Source organism: Centroberyx affinis, unplaced genomic scaffold (genome assembly GCF_046629955.1).
Source record: "Centroberyx affinis isolate AG114_WGS23_722 - 3 ecotype Tasmania unplaced genomic scaffold, CSIRO-AGI_Caff_v1 ptg001368l_1, whole genome shotgun sequence".
Lineage (NCBI taxonomy): Eukaryota > Metazoa > Chordata > Actinopteri > Beryciformes > Berycidae > Centroberyx > Centroberyx affinis.
The window spans coordinates 381,675-401,548 of NW_027279855.1; the positions used below are offsets into that span (position 1 = coordinate 381,675).

Consider the following 19,874-nt stretch of genomic DNA (forward strand, 5'->3'; position numbering starts at 1 on the left):
ACATTTCCATTTGGATACAGTAATAATTTCAACAGAAAGCACATACACGCGCGCGCACACACACACACACAGACACACACACACACACACTATTATGCAAGCGTGCAGCAAATGGCTGTGAGATGGCTTGTATAGAAAAGCGTGGCCTGCAGGGGAGATCAAAGCAATGAAAAATGCATATCTGATGCTAAGCTGAGACAATGAAGGAGACAACAGTACAATGAAACTGAAACCACATCCATCCTCTAACACAGAGATAGAATTACACGACAACATTGTGCTGCACAATTTCCACATAAAAAGGCAGAGGGCGTCTATCGTTAAGCTACATCTGGAGGAAACTGTGTAATCTTAGTTATTTATGGTATTTGAAGGAATAACACAGGCAAACACAGTTATGAGCGCAGAACTAGAATGCAGCCAATTCAAACTAACTGTGATCGTTTGTAGCTGTTTCCAGAGCTGTATGTTATTATATGAGAGTGAGAGATGCTACTAGTGTTGGACAAGTTTCATAACCACAGCTCTTATGAAGTTATAATTGCCGGGTTATGTAGTAATGTGATATTACATTATCCACCAATATATTACATTAACAGGTTTTATTACATTTTTGACCCCATGTAGAGGGTATTTTATTACATTTTGACAAGTTCTTACATTATGCAGCAGCATCACCTGTCCCATAGACCGACCCTATTGAGACCAACACAGCATGCAGCCCACAGTGCCTCCATGGCCTGTATGCCACCACGGCTCTGTACGCACCACTGGACAAACTGACATTAAACTGTATCAGTAAAACCACCCCACTCCCTCACACCCTCACACACACACTTTCTTCAAGTTTAAAGCCCTCAGCTCTCTGCGCTCCATCGAGGATCAAACAGGCTTTCAGAGGAGATAGCTTTCCAATCCATTACCCGGGAAATTCTAGCAGGCCGCCTTTCATATACTAAAGGCTGTCATGGTAACTGAGGAAATCATATTTCTCCCTCTCTCTCTCTCTTTTCCAGATATTTGATATCTGAACTGGTGCTTGTGTAACAGTGTAGTGGAGCGCCAGCTGTCCACTACTGACATGTCTGAGCCAGCCTCTGCATGGTCATGCCAACATCATATTCGTCTGATAATACACACACACACACACACACACACACACACACACAGAGGTATGTGTGCATACACTCGAGCACAATGGGTCATTTGTGTAAGGTAGGGAACATCAGAGTGTGTACCAAAAGCCTGAACAACTGGCCTCATATTTGCTGCACCAGCAGTTCAGTGAAAGAAAGAGTGTGTGTGTGTGTGTGTGTGTGTGTGTGTAGGCCCTCTTTCTCTCTACTTTTCTTTTATGTGCGTGGAGATTTTTGTTCTGTGTCACTTGTGATGTCCCTTGCATGAAAACAACCACAGGAATGGTATTGTAGCTTCCAACTACTCCTCTGAGAAAATCTCTCACTCACTCTGTCTCTCTCTCTCTCTCTCTCTCTCTTTCTCCCCATCTCTCCTTCTCCCATCTGTTCAGGGCTCCGGCCTTTGATGATCAATAAGTTAACAGTCTTGCTTGGACAGAGCAAAACTTGCCCACCTCTTCACCCTCCTCTGTGTTTTCTTCCATCTATCTATCTATCTATCTCACTGTTTTCCTCCATCCATCCATCTTTGTAGTGGGCTGCGGCATGGTGGAAACTGCATGTGCAGACTGTAATGATTGACTGAGTCATGTGCTTTGGCGTACGAGTGCTGGCAGACACATACACGCACAGCAGCTATGTGTGAGGGAATATTGAGCTCCAGTGAGTGTGTGTGTGAGTGTGTGTGTGTGTGTGTGTGTGTGTTAGTGCGGTGTTAAAAAAGGCAGTTTCTGGCTGACTTACTGGCTGACTCCTTGAAGCCTTTGGCAGAGTGGACGATCACATGCAGAAAACCGTACAGGCCAGGAGTCTCCTCATCTGGAAAACACAAGACAGAGGGAGAGACAAAAACACAGTGCAGTGAGTCCATGTCAATATGGAGGCTTAGTCAAAATTAATCAAAATTGTCATTGCTTGTTGAAACATTCGGATCGTCAGATTATCGCTCTCAGTGGGCGTACAGAAAACGGAGGAGGATAGGATGCAGGAGATAAGCAGTCACGGCAAATTGTGACACATAAGACACTCTCCCGTCCCGTGCTATCTATATCTACACCATCAACACTGTGTGACAGAGATAGAGATACAGGGAGATAGAGAGGGAGAAAGAGAGAGGGGAAATAGCGAGCGAGTGTGTGGGCAGTGTCCTCTCCATTCCTTTCAGAGTGGGTGGTCCAAACCGCAGCTAACCTTATCATTATTATTATCTAGTCCGATAAATAACCGTTCTCGTCCCTTCGAACACGCGTCTACCAATTTATGCTCGAGAGGAGACGCATAAAACAACTTTAGACGACAATAGAAAAAGACCTGAATCTGCAGCTGAGCACCTCCATCTTCTATTTGGAGATCGAAATGAAAATTAACTGCGATTGCAACCGTTCATCAAGTCGGTATCAGACTTCACATCAACAATCACAGTCACTTCTGCCATAACAACTGCGCTGGCCGCCGGTCACTTCTGCCATAACAACTGCGCTGGCCGCCGAGGGGGTGGACGTTTTTGGGTGGCCCGATATACCGCCCCCGCACACACACACACACACACACACACACGAAGAAGAGAAGACAGAACAAACACACACACACACACTCTCTTGTGTAGGCTTGCTTTAGTTTAGGCCTGTGAAGCCTGGGGTGTTTCCTGGTAAATAAACCATGGCGGAGGGCTGCAGGACTGTTTGGACGTCCACTGTAGGCGACAGAGGAGAGCAGTCAGCCCCGGGGTTAACTGTGTGTGTGTGTGTGTGTGTGTGTTTGTGTGTCTGATAGCATGTGCTGTATGTAAGCGACAGGGCAATATCACGGAGAGAAGGTTCAAAGGTTCAGCTTCAAGGTGGGCTCTGTGCTTCTTTTCACCGTCAGGTAAAGAAAAGATCCATTTCGTTCAACAATAAACTAATTTGAGCAGCAAACTGTGGAAGCTCAGCAGAAACCACTGAGCAAAATATGATAAATCGTATTAAAATCCTATTAGAGAAGTCAGATGAAAGTATGAATGTTCCTGTGTGTGTCCTGTGTGTCCCTACTATATCATCCATCCTCTTAGTTATGAGAACTAACAGAGTCGCATTCCTTCACCAGCTGGTCTCCATTTCAACCCCTACTGTGCTCCCTGTATCTCATGACATGGAGCGGTATGTGTGTCTACGTGTGTGTGTTTACGTTTGCTTTATAATGAGGAGCGGGTCAAAATGTCTAACGCAAGACATGGGGCCTGAGCTCCGTTTTACCATCCTGGGGTATCACCTCCCTAGAAGGAAAAGAGGAAAAATATAAACTAGCTTGGCTATTAGGAAATGAAATGTGGGACCCCTTGCGTAGTGGAAAGGTTATGGTTTAATCACGTCAGTGCTGGGGGTAAGTCAGTGCTGCTTTGGATAATGAAGCTAAACAATAAGAACCTTGCCAAGCCAAGAGTAGTTCTCTAAACACCAGAAGCACTACAGCAAGGAGCGCTTTGCACCAAACATGTCACCAAAAAATAGAAAAAAAGAAAGAAAACAAGGATCTCGAGGATTACCACTTTAAAGCAAGATTCAGTTTCACATTTACAATGTGAAAATAATGGTTTACTTGCATCATGGAGATTATATGAAATCAGAAGCAAAACTCTAGTCTCAGATCTTGGAACAACATCTTGGAACCTTTCTAGCAGTTCTGTGTGTGTGTGTGTGTGTGTGTGTGTGTGTGTGTGTGTGAGCAGAGACCCTCATGCCATTTGGGGAGATCAGAGTGGGTTGGCCAGATGGCTTTAATGTCACCAGCCTCTGAAACCAGTGCGACGTGGAGATCTGGAGCAAAAACAAACATATAGGACCCGGGAGCTCGGCGCGGGCCGCCGTCGACGCACTGCGTGGCATCGACTGGTAACAGCTAGATGAGAAACATATTGTAACCTAGATTCACTCCCGCAAGGCCCCCTTTCCCATTCTGTGGGTTTTTTTGTGCTGAGAAAGTAACAGGCGCTTTTGTGTGAGTTTAAACTCAAAGCAGAGAGGAGAGGAAGGAGGGGAGGGCAAGGAGCAAGGGGAGAATGCTTGTGTGTCTGTGTGTGTGTGTGTGTGTGTGTGTGTGTGTGTGTATGTGTATGTGTGTGTGATTGTAAGAGGAAAGGAGAGAGCATGAGAGAGAGACAAAGCATCCAAACATAAGAGAAAGCCAGAGAGACTGAGGGTGGGTGTGTGTGTGTGTGTGTGTGTGTGTGTGTGTGTGTATATATGTGTGCATGTGTGTTTCTTACCATCTTTGTTACTGGTGACAGGAATGTTGTGGACAGTTCGGAGTTTGAAGCAGGAGCTGGTGAGGACCTGGAGCTCTACAGAGCTTAATACACACGCCTGGAGATCTGGAAAACACACACAAACACACACACACACACACACACACACACACAGAGCTATGGTCAAAAGCTCACATTTTTGTAGTACAGTGTATCGTGAGTGGTTTTATACTAGTTTATGCCAAAATGAACCATGTTCTAAGGATAAAAACAGTCAATAGCAAAGCATAATTAGTTCAGATTTAAGCCTCTTTGGAGGACAGTGACTACTAATACTGATTCAAGGCAGCGGTACCTTTCTTCAGAAGTTTCTGGATGCTTTCCCTCCACTCTGACCTCTCGTAGTCGGAGGAGAGCAGGAACAGGTAGCTCTGGAGGCACATGACACAAACACCATTAGAAATATCCAGCCTCAAAACACATCCAGGACATCTGAGTGTGTGATTTCTACATCTATCCTAGTACTAAAACCTTTATTAAGTGAGCAGCAAAACAAAGAACCCACATACAGAGGTTTTAAAAGACATCCAGTCTGACTCTTTTAAGAGGTGAAGGTGCCGTATGTCATCTTAAGAAGTACAGGTGCAGGTACTGTGTTTGTCATCTAAGTGAGGAGTATAACTGAAATGAATAGTGTAAGAAATGGTGATTAGATAGGATATTATAGGATAAGCTTTAAAGATAACCGAGAGGAATGTGGGTCACTGCAACAGAAAATAATAGGATATAAATAATTGATATCTTCATGATGCTAATAAAAACGTTCTATTGGCTATAAGAAATTTTCACTAAGGTGGCTATTGACAGATTTACAAATGCACAGTGCAAGAGCAAACAGTGCAAACACACAGTTCAATATGTGTAAATATGCATCACTGGCTGTTACTAGATATACAGAGCAGATATGCAAATCTGCATGTCATAAAACATAAATAAGTGGCCATATTTACTTACATATTTGTAAGGAATTGACCCTATTCATATAAAAACTTTAGACATGAAATGATCTCACTGCTAGGATTTCTATTTTGGAAACCTAAATTGAACTTGGATAAGACTTGCCACCCAGGATTCTTTTTAAAGGCACACGTCTCCCTCTAGTGGTGAAAGTGTGGCACTACAGCAACATGGGCCCAGTGAGCGATCACACAAGACGTTAGATTACCTTGCCATGTTTGTTGTGGATGCGGAAGGGGATGGTGGGGGAGTGCAGGAGCAGCCAGGACTCCTGCTCATTCATCTTTTTCCTCAGACGCTCCACACGGCTCTGACCCTTTGGTGCTTTCTACACACACACACACACAACATACAGTGTTTCATTATACCATAAACATATGAAGCCATCAGTTACATCATGGTTTTGTCCTATGAGGAAAGCTCTCTTAAAGCCAAATGCACGGCTACTCTCACACTTGTCATGTGATAGTGATAGTGATATTTCAGATCTGATTCTGACTGGATTTAGAAGATCACATCACTATGCGTCTAAACTTGGCCTTGTGCGTCTCCTGTGGTTGTATTTATTTACATTTGTGTCTACGTTACATTTTTACCCACTCTCCCCATCCATCTCTTTATATTACTTGGATGCGCATTGCGGCTGGATTGCCCCCAGACCACATAGAATTAAAATCACAATGTGAGCCTGAACACTTCCATATCTGATTTTGAAAGTCTGATAGTAAAAAAATCCAATTTCTGTGTGCAGGCCTGTTGCATAATGGGTCCTGGCATGACTGAATGATAAAAGTGGCATTGAAATGACAAGTGGAACCACAGCTTAAGTTGTCATTGGATGAGAAAGGGTTTTAATATGATGGGTCATGAATCTATTTTGAGTTAATGAGTTAGTGGTACTGACTTTTGCTGACCATTCTGTTATTATCTAGGCAATATCGACTCAATGATTGTGACTGCTTCATTCAAAAAGGGGGTCGCTCAAATCACAACAAAATCAACCACCCATGTCTGACTCCAAGCTGCTGTCAACATCAAAGCGGCTTATCAGGATCTTTCCCTTTTTTTCCAGTAAAGATTCTGGATGAGGCCCAGCGAGTGAATGCTTCACTATGAGAGCCTTCATATAATCCAAGGATCTCAGCTCCTTGTGTGTACTGAAGGAAAACAAACACACACATCCTCCCAGCCCTGACCAGGAAGCCGTGAGTCAGAGCCTTGGCCGCAATCAGCCGAATCTCTCGGTGCCCCGGCCTCCTTCGACTCTAAATATCAGCCTTGGTCGCTCACTGTGCCCTGGGTGGGTGATTTTAGCACTGTGTGAAGGGAATAACAGGAACTCACAGCTACTGCAGCCTTCGGTGCATTTGAGGCAACGAAGCGGGGGCGTGTTACAAGGATTTTTCAACACCCATCAATAACCAAAAATTTCAGGCAACAAAGTGAGACACAGTGGCCAAAATGTTCCTATGTGGTTAAAACAGCAACAATGAGGAAGTTCCTGAAGCGCTGTTGCAAATCACAGAAACCCCAAAAATTGGGGAGCTAGGAGGAAGCAAATTTCTTTTTACTTCTCTATGCGTAAAAAGGTAAATTCCCACTTTCGGGTCTTCCCCAGTCTGAGGAACTCCAGGATGTATTTCTGGATTTCATGTTTGTGTCTGTGTTTTTATGTACACACTGACCATAAGGGTTTCCCTAAATGGAATGTTAAAGCTCACACCTTGACCTTGTGTAAGAAAAACAAAGGCGAGGGGAATGGGTAATGAGCATTGTGTTTGGTAGGAGGTAGTTCCAGTAAGGCATGGTTGACATGGAGGAGGTGGGGGGTCTTCCCTGAACGTCTGTTTATACAGTGTGATGTTCAACAATTAGATGGCTATCACTGTTCCACTGGATACAGTCGGTCCAAACTTCCCCTGAGTCATTTGTGTGTGTGTGAGTATGTGTGCAAGCAACTGTAGGTAAGGGAGTGGCGGGTGTGTGTGTGTGTGTCTGTGTGTGAATCTGTTCCAATAACAATCTTGCCAATAATTAATTCTGAGGAAACCAGGGCTAGTCCCATGCAGGTTCTGACTAAAGAATGAAAAACATAAACACGGCCTCCTGTCAGGCAACAGACTACCGGACACTAGTCCAGACATGGAGCACCCTGTCTGGGCCTCGATCCCGCCTCAGCCGACCTTGACTGGAGAACCTGACCCTGTATGTGTGGTAGAGGAAGACCGGACTCTCAGGGAACTTAGCCTCGGATTGTACAGCACACACAGAAATTAAGAGTATGATAGAATCCTATAGCTTTCTCCTCAATTCAATTAAATAAAAAATAGGACTTTAATGGAGCTAACACCATAAGCGGCCTTATATTTATGTTGCCAAGTTAGTTAATCCTATCTGGAAGGCTAGCGTGGCATAATATATGTACCTCATCTATGAATCTCTTTCTTTACTTTTAAGTCACTTTTTTGTCTACTTCTATTTTTTGCTAATTTTGGGGGGCTTCGTCATCACAGTATTACTGGATGTGATAGACCTTGATTTACTTTAATGCCTAACTTTATTTCTGTTTGGGTACATTCAAATGAAGCCTACAGTAAGAAGGCAAACACCAAAACAAAAAATCTCGGAAAATGTATTTGTATTTCATAACTGAAGCTGGGCTGGGTTCTCTCTCATCATGGGTACTTCGTCATCACATCCCTCCCTCTGGGTCCACAGTGTGTCCAAATGTCCACACCTCTACCATACGTGCCTATAAAAGTACCAACATGAACCAATAACAGCTCCATCTGTTGACGCTGCCTGATTGAATTCCTGTTCCTGTTTGGCTTTCCATGTGTGGGCGCAGGCTCACACTGAGTAAACCATGTCAGACAAAACATCACATCTGGGTTTTGCATGTTACACAAATGTACAGTCGTGAAATGCCTTCAACTTAATGCCAACGGATGTAACTCTGGATTACCATTGCACTCTGTGATCCTTTCTTTTGTTCAGTAGATCCTATTCACGCACTTCATGCCATTTCAGTCACAGTGATTCATACAGTTGCTGCTGTGCTGTATTAACAATGCAAAGACTTCCCCTGCTTATTAAAGTCAGCCAAACTAAGTGACCAGCCAAAGGAAATTGTAAAACATATATTTCCCATACATTATGCATGCATGGGTTCCACTAGTCCTTGCTGAAGGCTTCTGAATGGGCTTCCTTTATGTGAATGCGCTTTTAGTGGGTTTTCAGTCCCCCGTCTCAGTGTTAAACCCACCCTTTCTGGTGATTTTACCCACTAAGCCCTTCTCGAGGCCGGGTGAATACCCTGGATTGGCTTCCACTTGTCGGTCAGAGTCTGCAGGATTACCTTCTCCTTCTGAATCTCGCTCTTGATGACTGAGATCTTGATCTTCATCTCCTCGATCTCGTGCTCGGGCAGCACCTGGATGTGGGGGCAGTCGGAGTCTTCCAGGGTCTGGAAAGCCAGGTCCGCCAGCGGGATGTACCACTTACACTCATACTGCTGATGACGACTGCAGAGGGGGAGAGGGAGGGAGGGAAGGAGGGAGGGAGGAGTGGAGGAAAGGACAGGTAGAGAGTGAGGAGGAGAAACACAATTAATCAAACAGTCATAAATCCTTCCATCACGCCTCGCTACACATAGCTACCTACACACCAATAATGGTATTAACTCACTGGCTTATACAAACACAGTGCTGCGAAGGAGTTTGATTATAATGTCACCAAATCGACTGAGGGCACACAAAGCTACAGAGGGAAAAATAGAAATGAAGAAGAGAGCGAGGCAAAATAGCATCTAATGACATCTTTGAATTGAAATAAAATGCTAAAAAAAAAAAGAATTTATCCAGACGGTGTGTGTTCTAGCTTTTTTAAAAATTACACTGACAGGTCAAAATTTGATCTCCTACATCATAAGTCCGATTGACATGAACCTTGCTAACAAATCCAGCCATTCTTACATTTTCCCAGCCGCTGCAGGATTCGAACCTGATACCGGTCCGGTCACAAACACGCTTCTCTAAACTATAGACCAGTGTTTCTCAACCCAGTCGTCAAGCACCCAAGTACATGCTAGCCCTGTTCAGGGAGATCGGTCTCTTCTGCTCAACCAATCAGCATTAAGCCCTTAATTGGATCAGGTGTGCAAGAGTAGAGCTGGAACAAAAACTTACAGGGGGCACTCGGGGCACTCGGTCGGGAAACACTGCTCTAGGCCAATTTGACATCAAATTAATTAACAATTTTCAGCCTATTCTCGGAGTCACAAAGCTATCTGAAGCCATCCAAGTAACGCACGCTCAGCAGAGCCCCACCTCTGTCTGTGCTGTGCGCTCACGGCTGAGAAGATGGATTTGCATTGACGCTAATGAGCCTTTCATTAGCATTCCTGGGTGCTACAGAGTCAACTCGTTAACACTGGAATACCTTCATCAGGAAGCTAAATTGAGCACAGCAGCTTGACGGCGAAATATGAAACATGCAAACAACATAATAAAGGGAAACATCCGGGAAGCTAAACTGATGATAATGCACAGGATGATTTTACTGGGAAAGGGGTGTATTTTCCGGATCGAACCAATTAGAGGAACAACGATGTAAAGCTCATTTAGATGTAAAAACACAAAATTTAGTCTCCAATTCAGTCAACACAACAGATTATCTTGAGATTGTGTTTGGTAGTGACAGCGGGGACTAGAGCCTTGGTTCTCTGGTGAGGAGAGACTTCTTCATGATTGCTCATATTGATTGAACTGTCTAAGATCAATGTGAGCAACATGTGAATTCTGTTTAAGGGCACATTTTAACTATATAGCTGTTTCGGCAGCTGTAAATGCTACACTTCATGCTTGTAGTGTGCGTAGATTTTATTGACTTGGTTGTATTATTTTCAAAGCTTATCTAGGGAATTTAGCAGCACATGAAAGATGGTTCATTCCTTTCTTTATCATCCAGGTACACTCATTATTCGCCCCCCAAGCCATTTCCCTCCTTCTATTTTTACTCAAACCCCCTCCCAGGTGATGCCACCCCCCCTTTCTTTTACAATCTATCCATCTATTTACTTTGGAGTACGCCCCCTAGCAGTGCTTACGGCTTTCATGGCCTTTACTCACCAGAATCGAGGTGGATTATGCATGCTGGACTATATGGAGGAAAATAATAAAATACTCATTCAGGAAGTGGGACATACTGCAGTGGAGTCAATATAAATATGATTAATCGCAAAGTCATAGAATAGAGATAAGCAGAGGATAGAATGGGATTAAGGCTCCTCAGTGACTTTACACAAGGTGATTGAGTTTCTGTTTTTGGATGGTTGCCTCGCTGTACCCGGCTGCTTCGTGGCCAGAGGCCTGTGTGTGGGGTGCAGACGACACACTGAGATAACACTCCAGACCATAATAGTCTGATTAACAGGTCTGGTAGTTATAGCAACGGCTTTGCCTTCCTCCGAGCGAGGGGCGGCTACGAATGACACAGAGATGGCGAATGTCAATCACAGTCAGGTCCAATCTGGCGAACAGCGGCTGCCGTGATGACGAGGCGAGTGAAGATCCTGTAAATCAGACACTTCATCTATGGACATGTGTCATGCATTTAGATGTACCATCTCTCTCTCTCTCTCTCACACACACACACACACACACACAAAGACACTCGCAATCAATCACTCCGTCTCTGTCACCTCCCCTCTACTTTGCCTGCAGCCCAAACAGATTGCTTCCCTAATGAAACACGCAGCTCTCTGCATGCGCTCCCTTTCACAGCCCCGCACATCTATCTAGATAACACCTTCTTCATATTCAGCCCCGCTCTCTTTTCACCGCGTATATCAAACGGCTGCGCTCCTCAACTCCTCAAAACACCGGAGGCAAAACGCCAGTTAGTTCCTCCCTTTCGTTATTGAGGCATCAAAGAGCCCTCGTGCTTTGTAGAGCGAGGAAAAGAAAGAGAGGCGGGATCTTTGGCCAAAGTCCCAGTGTCATCCCTCCTGTCTCACTGTCGGGGGGTTGAACGCCCGTATGGAAAACACCACGAATGGCATATAGATAAATACTGTTCATAGAGAGGAGATCATCTAAAAAGAGTGGATATTAAGATACACACTCTCTCCATCTTTAATCAATTCACAGAAGATGAGTTGGGTTGAGACGGGGTGGGGGAGGTGTGTGTGTGTGTGTCTGGGGGGGATGTATTCACAGTTATTTGCTCTGAACAGGGATGGCGTGACAGGGTGCGGTAGATGATCGTGTGTGTGTGTGTGTGTGTGTGTGTGTGCGTGTGTGCCTGTCAGCATGCTAGACTTGACAAGCAGAGCAGCCTATATTCTTGATTCTGTGTTTGCAGGTGGGTAGGGGGGGTACATTTACAGGTGCACTAACAGTTTGTGTGTGTGTGTGTGTGTGTGTGTGTGTGTGTGTGTGAGTGTGTGTGTGTCTCAATGTGCTAGACTTGACACGCAGAGACACCTATATTCTCTGTTCTGTGTGGAGAGAGGATTACATTTACAGGCATAAAGACAAGCATGTGAGTAAGTGAGTGTGTGTGTCTCTTATAGCAAGCTAATGCATGTATGTGTGTGTTTCACTGTCTCTACCAGTTAGCCAGTCAGCGAATCCATAAGCTGGCGCATACATCTGTATATTTACTGTATGTGTGTGTGTCTGTGTGTGTGTATGTGTGGTCAGACAGGTGGACCCACCCCACGGACGTCTTCTTCATCTTGGCGCAGAGCAGCAGGTCGGTGAAGAGGAAGACGTGCCGCAGCTTCCTGGAGCCTTCTGACACTTCCACCAAGAAGCCATCCTTCACCAGCTGACGAGCCTGAGGAGAGACCTGATGTCACGTCCTGTTGTACACCCCCCATACACACACCAGCAGACACAAGGTGGGTGTGTGTAGCCAACATTAGTATTTGTCGGGTGAAAACCTTGAATCTCCAAAATGTCAGCTTTTCAGAAACAAAGTCTTGTTTTTAGCTTGACGATCATTGAGTTTGTTTTTACTTCACACTTATACTACTTTATATACTTATACTTTGAATAGTTATACTCTCTTTTATGGATTTTTTATAATCATGTTTGTAAAGCACTTTGAGATGCATCATTGTATGAAATATTCTCTATGAATAAATCTGACTTTACTCTTGAAAGGGTTTCATGGGCCAATGGGTGGTAGAATCTTCTCAACCCAGAGGACACTGCATGAGGCGATTTGGAAATAATATTTAGCATTTGTTTTAACTTGCTTGGACTACCATATGGATGAGTTTGCCACCAAAGACAAATACAATTCCAGAAAGATTGGACAGCCCCAGGAACATATTTAAGAGTTTAGTTGATTCTTCAATATTATTATTATTCTGTGATGAATAACTTACTCAGCGTGGTCTGAACCCCACCCATCTGTTACTACAAGGAGGTTAAAACAAACGCTAATTATGCGCACGTACTATTTGGCCGTGGTCTGGCATGTAGATGAAACAGAGGGCAGTTTGCCCAGCTTAAAAAGATATGAACTGATTTGAATAAGCCTCAGTCAAAGAGGGCATATGGAGCTTTTATAGTGGGTCCCTGACTGCATGCTGAGTTTTCCCCTCCATCCAGTCTCTCTCTCTCTCTCTCTCTCTCTCTCTCTCTCTCTCTCTCTCTCTCTCTCTCTCTCTCCAGTAGCTAACCTCACAGTCAGCTCTGCATTCAAGAGGCTTTTTTTGCTGCTAAATAGAAGAAAAGCCAACAACATCCTGGGATAAACTGCTGAAAATACAGGACGGTACTGGTTAATAACATGATAACACTATAGTAACTATTAAGTATGTGTGTCCTATCTAGTCATTTGTAAGCATTTAAAAGGTAATATCTAATATGTAGATTGAAGACCTTCTTTAGTTAACCTATTTAGTTGTGAGACTGTTCTGACAAGGTCAAAAATCTCACCAACAATTGTGTATCTAGCAAATTGAATTGATGTAGGCCTATTTATATTCAACAACAAGGAAAAAGAGGTCAGTGAAGTGTTTTGGGGCACTGTCTGTCTACATGTCTTTTTTTTTGTAACAACATGGTCACATGGTCACAGAGTTTCAAAAGAGTAAATGAATATATACCTCTTATTTGTCTATAGATACTCACTAATTTATTTACCATGTTACTTTCATGCTGTTTCAGAGCTGTATTCTAAGCATTGTTAATAACAGTAAGAGTATGAAATATGAAGAATATGAAATGACTCCGAGGGCAATGGATGGGAAAGAATGGGGATCAAGAGATGAGAGAGAGAGAGAGACAGAGAGAGAGAGAGAGAGAGATGATAATAGAGGGTTTGGGGATGTGGAAAGAGTGCAGGAAGAGAGGGTGACAGACATTGTGGTTTCCACCCGAACCCCACCACATTTTCACAAGCAAGTTGACACATTTTTTTCAAGAGCTAGAGTGTGCCGCCTGTGTGCTTACAATGCAACCGTAGCTCATTCATAGTTAACAGAAGACGTTAATCTAACACAGTGTTATGAGAGTGTCAGAGAAACATCATCAAAGACACACAACACACAAACACACACACACGCACACACACACACACACCTCTCCCTTGGGCGTGGTGACGGCGGTCCTGCGAGGGTCGATCTCTTCATTGATGGAGGAGAGGAAGTTCTGGGAGATCCGCAGAGCGTCCTGCAGGAGGGGGAAGTCAGGGTGGTCCTTCGGAGTGTGTTTCAGCAAGTCCTGCAACACACACACACACAGACACACATGATTATATGGGCACACACACAAAGACAAACAAATGCACAAACACAAGTCGTCATTAGGTTCCTCTTTTAACTGCATGGTTGCTGCACCGCATCAAGGAAGGAACTGTTTTTGAAAATTTGAAAATTCAAATTTGGTTCTTTTTCTGGATATGTTAAAAAGTTCCAGTAATGGTTGGACTGATTTCTGTGCTATGACACATCAAACTTTATTCTACTGTGCAACAATAGAAAGACCTGTCAGTTGTCAGTGCAGCACTAATGCAAAATAGATGCAGAATAAACAACTTTAACAATGGCTTCCGACTGTAAATACGAAATTGAGCATTCTGTTCCAAAGATTAGTTGACCAGCTTGACCTTATTCTGTGTCTTGTGAGAAATATTCTCACTTCCGCAGTGTCTGGGTGCCACTGCTTTTTAAAATTCCATCCAAGAAAAAGCAGAAATTGTTCTCATTCACTACGTAATTGCGCCGCACGTACACAACTGTCTTTCAGAATGACGACCGCTGAAAATCTAATTTCCTTGTTTTTGTTTAAGCCGTTTTTCATCTGCATACTGGGCTAATAATCAACAGGACAGCTGACAACAGCGGCTTGAGGAGTTGTCTTCCTCCTGAAATGAACACTGCCAATTTTCACCGCCTCTTCATTTGCATGACTGGGACGTGACCTTTGCAGCAAACACACTGGCCTTTGATGCGCGGGGCATATTGTTTAGACAGCTTTATGCAAACTTATTCATGAAATACACTCCCCAAACTGAACTAGACACATCCAGGCATCTCTGCTTGTTTGGTGGGCGGTTTCCACTTTGTTGTGGCTTGTCAAATGAGATAGGCTTGTTTGGGTCGGGAGGACACTGTGACTGAAAGGAAAGGTAGAGGCTTTGGTAAACAGGAGCGGGCGGCTTACGAATGAGAAGGCTTTGACTTTGCGGCACGCTGCATTTCAATAAGCGTGGAGGATCTAGCCAGGAGCCTGGATGGGCTGCTGATGACGGCACAGCAAGTCAAACTTTCACTCTGGGGTGGATTTGCCTTAGAAAAGTCTATCTCCATGGCTGTACCCTTTCTAGTACAAACTGTTCATTTCTTCCATTCAAATGGACCTGTTTTGTGTGTGTGAGGCAGTTTCAGCAGTGTACTCACATGAAGGACCAAGGTGCTTCTGGTCACACGGTCAATAGGCTTATAAAGGAGAGCTGTGGGGAGAGGAGAGGAGGGCTCTTAGTTTGTGTGGCACACGTAAACAAACAGACACATACACACACACAATACAGATAAAAAACACATCAAGAATGCTTGGTGGGGCGCTGGTTTCCAGAGGAAGAGAAGAGGAGGCTTTGTTACCCAGATATGTATCTGCAACACACACCAAAAGGTCACAGCTCCACTGTTAAACAAGGACAAACACTCCCACTCAACTCACACTGACATAAACACTGTGCCCATGGTCTGACCCTAGACTGGTAAAATGAGTCCCTGGTTCAAACCCCCTTGTCCGCATGCATCCACCCTGCTGAAGTGTCCTTGAGCAACACACGTAGCTGACCCTGACCTTTGACCTCTCTGTGGAGGGAGAAAAGCCAAACAAGAATTTCCCTATGGGGATCAATAGAGTATCACATTATTATTATTATTAAAAAATTAACTCGGCTGTATATCTGATGTTATATAGATGGCGGTGGGGGAATGCAGTGTTCCAATACCGCACAATGAAGGGACACACAAACACACACACAGACACACACACACACACACACACACACAGGAGTCAGCAGGCAGGCTGCTTAACATGCAGTCCGTCTCCAGGCTTGCCGCTGTCCCGGGCTCCTATTGGTTCTGAAGCAGTTTGCTTCCACTGCAAATTTAGACTGCTACTAGGTAAACTACAGTCTGCCTGGTGTAAGCGCCCGTTTACACAGTGTCAGTAGTTCATTTGTGTATGTGTGTGTGTATGTCTCACACACACAAACACTGAAACAAACATAAACAGCACAAACACATACATGCATACACATAAATGTACATATATGCACATATGCACACACACACAGATAGATACACAGACACAAAAATGTAAACACACACACTAAGACACAAATACACACAGACACGTGCAACACACACACCTTTTCCTCTCTCTACATCACAGTTTAAACCTGCTGTACCACACTAGGCTGGTTTCCCTGGGGGGCTGCTTTGCTGCTGAAGTTGTGTGAACAGCAGCAGGTTTGACATACATGACAGCTCTAGGTGAGAAACTCCCAGATAGGACAGACAGAAAGATGGAGAAAGAGATAGAGATAGACAAGAGGCAGGTGGCAGATGTGAGGAACACCAGGGAGAGAAGGATAAGGAGTAAACACACATATATGTATGTATAGGGAGAAGAGAGAGAATATTTATTCTGAGTTAGCTGGGTTCCAACAGTCAAGTAATGAAATGCCAAAAACACCTCAAGGTCTCAAACGAATAATGCCACTGGTGTCACAAAGCATTCTAAAAAAAAAGATATTTATTTTGCTCCACACGTGTTCAAAAGGAACTTTGAGCAAGGCTATGCAATCAAAACAACCCGGTCCACTGGGACATCAAAATGTGGAAACCAGTTTGATATTTTCTAATGGATAATCAAACCATGTTCCATTTATTTAAGTGAAAATTGGGGACCTAAAACCAAAGATTTTCAAACTGGGGGGGGGGATACAACTGAAACACCGCATACAGCATTCTCCAGCACACCAAAGAAGTAATCTGCTTTTTGTATGCAGGGCAAGTTGTCCCGCCAGGATGACATGACTCTGCTCCCAAGGAGAGCTGGAGACAAAACTGCACTTCCCCTTGAATGTAACACTTATCTATGTACACCATCGGACATTGCTCCCTCCATCTGTGCTACAGACATGCCATCTCTCTTTTCTTCTCTCTCTCCCTCTCTCTGTAGACTCGCTATCAGGGGTTCGCTCTCCTTTCTTCTCGCCTCCTACTTGAACTAAAAGAAATGAAAGAGAGAGAAAGAGAGCGAGCTGAAACCTACAGGGAGCATGTTCAGATCTACTGATAGGGCTTGTCATATTAAACTTTACACACTCGCATACACTCTCTCACGCTCACACACACACACACACACACACACACACACTCGACTATAAGACCAAAGAGAATCTTCTAGAGGGCCCTGCTGATTCTCTTTGAAGTTACTCCACCCTCTGGTCATTAATAATGCGGCCTCCATCATCGGTCTTGGCTCAGTGAACCAATAGCACTACCTCTGGGAGAATTCACCACCACAGGACCTGCACTCAATACAGGGGCCAAGAACACCTCTAATTGTGTGTGTGTCTGTGTGTCTGTGTCTCTACTTGTACTTGAACATTAGCTGAATGCTTGCAGTTGCCACAGTTGTCAGTCCATGTTAGTACATGAGTTGTTACTCTCTGTAAGTATGTCAGTTGTTAGTACATGCTAGTACATGTTAGTTACTCAATTACTAGTTGCGAATACATTTTAGTGCATCAGCTGTTAGTACATGAGTTGTGTCATTCCTCAGTTGTAGGTACATTTTAGCACATTAGTTGTTTGCACATGACAGTACCTCAGTAGTTAGTGCATGTTAATACATCAAGTGTGAGTACATGTCAGTATATCAGATGCTGCCAATGTGAAAGCACTTTGAAAGCACTACTGCATGCTTGTTGAACTACTGCTGCATTTTGGCTCCATTCACAAGATGAAATGTTTGGAAAAATCTGATTTTCAATCTCTTCAGCTGTCATATGTTATAAAGAATAGTCTGGCAATTAGTTGGTTGGGAGTTTTGTGTTACCATATAGTAATTTGGTTCTACTGTATAATATTCAAGAAAGAATTGTCTGCAATTCTAATGTAGGATAAAACCATGAGTGGGCACTTTTACAATGTCTACCACCGAATATCGCATTAGTTATTAGCACACAGTCAACTGTAAGCCATGGCCTTTACTGTAGACTTGCTATACAGCCATACATCCCTCATTCCAGCTCATTATATGGCTATAATATCTGGTCTTTATACACAAGGACAGCGCCTGGAGACAAGAGAGACAGAGGAGGGTTATTGGAAGTCGATGACCTGTCACAGCGAAGTGCTTCTGATTGGCCCCATTCTCAAGGTCGCCTTGACGATTTGGCTGACGGACAGACAGTTCATCTTTGCTAACAAGGGGACAGGCCATGTGGGCACACACACACACACAATGCACAGGTCCACACGTAGGACACAGGGACTGCCAGCTTTCAGCGCTCAACATTTGGCAGGCTATTCAGCCACCAAAGTCAGACAAGAGCCATGGCGGAGGATGAGGAGAGAGTAAGAGAATGAGACAGACAAGAAAAGAAGAATAAAGAAGGCAGAACAACAGATAGGGAGAGAGGAAAAACACAGCATACAGGGATTAAGGAATAGAGAGCAAAAGGTAGTGGTGTGCAGCAAGAGAGTCCTCATTTGTTAACTGTCAGATTACATGTCAGATGCTTGTTTGATTCAGTACACTTGTGTTTCTATTTGCATCCATTCATCAGGAGTGATCAGAGGGAGCTTCACTGTATATGAACAAGCCTAACAAATTGACTTACTTCAATTAAACCAATATACAGCAGATCACAAATCCTTTGAACGAGATCCAGTTAAATCATATGAATGGATAGGAGGACGAATAGAAAGGTGAAAGCAAGGAGGGGAGGAGTGAGGAAGGAAGGAACAAGGAAGTAGAAAAGCAGTAGAGCAGGTAACTGGTATCTAGTATTAACTGGTATCTGGTCGTGGCTGGAGAAATCCCTCCACTGCCCCACCAGGTAATTAAGGGGCCACAGCACAAACAGCAATCAAAGCAACTACCTTGGGTGCTGTGAAAGGCTGATTGTTGAGGGAATATGAAACTAGCTGCTTTCTCATTCATTTGAACTAGCATGGTAACCTACTGTACACCCAACATATGGTCTGTCTCTGCAATAAAGACGACAGAGGGATCTGACTATAATAACCAGGGCGGCTTGAGGTGGATTCTACCTCGTTTGCGCTGCATAAATTAACAGGCACTTCACAGGTACATGCTGCTGAAAATTGCCATGTGAGTAAACACACACATGAACAAACACCCACCCACCCTTTCTCATCCTGACAAAGCCAGGCCATTTGCTCATCATGCGAACAGTTGCTTATCGATGCATAATTTAGATCTCTATAGTCTCTATAGTCTACAACCCCTCACCCCTCAAACGCTGCACTCGCTCACAATTTTTTATATATTTTTTTCCATCGCTACTTCTTTCCCTCCCTCGCAGTCTATGATCTATTCCTTGATTTGGTTGAGCAAAATCCCCAAAACAGCTTAGGTTTACAAGAACCCGACACAGCGCTGTGTGCAGGCATATGCCAGCTCCCTAATACACACACACAATCACACACAGATCAGACTTGTTCCGATTTGTCGGTGATAAGTATTCTCTATGAGGAGCAGTCTGGGACCGACGGTTCTTATACAGACTGAACGTGCCTTGCTTTTAAACACCCATCCACACACACACATACACACTGAGAGAGCTTCTGTCCTCCTCTCTTGAACTCATCCTCTCCATTCCGGCTTTATACATTCTTGACTCTCATCTCTCTCTCTGTATTCCCCTTTCCCTCCGGTGCTGTATGTTAAAAGGTGAGACTCGTCCCTGCCTCTCAGTCCCGGCAAGCAGCA

The 19,874-nt window shown here is 44.1% G+C and overlaps 1 protein-coding gene across 1 annotated transcript in view; it reads right to left on the reverse strand.

Moving 5' to 3' along the window:
- The window catches only part of abr (ABR activator of RhoGEF and GTPase), a gene marked incomplete at its 5' end in the record, with an annotated part of 63,386 nt that extends 48,041 nt beyond the window's left edge, over window positions 1-15,345 (reverse strand). Inside the window, 8 exons of the mRNA XM_071525934.1 lie at window positions 1,881-1,955; window positions 4,366-4,485; window positions 4,715-4,790; window positions 5,585-5,704; window positions 8,735-8,900; window positions 12,095-12,216; window positions 13,974-14,114; window positions 15,293-15,345. Coding sequence (XP_071382035.1) covers window positions 1,881-1,955; window positions 4,366-4,485; window positions 4,715-4,790; window positions 5,585-5,704; window positions 8,735-8,900; window positions 12,095-12,216; window positions 13,974-14,114; window positions 15,293-15,345 — 873 coding nt within the window. The remainder of the gene's footprint in view (window positions 1-1,880; window positions 1,956-4,365; window positions 4,486-4,714; window positions 4,791-5,584; window positions 5,705-8,734; window positions 8,901-12,094; window positions 12,217-13,973; window positions 14,115-15,292) is intronic.
- Between the last annotated feature and the right edge of the window lie 4,529 nt (window positions 15,346-19,874).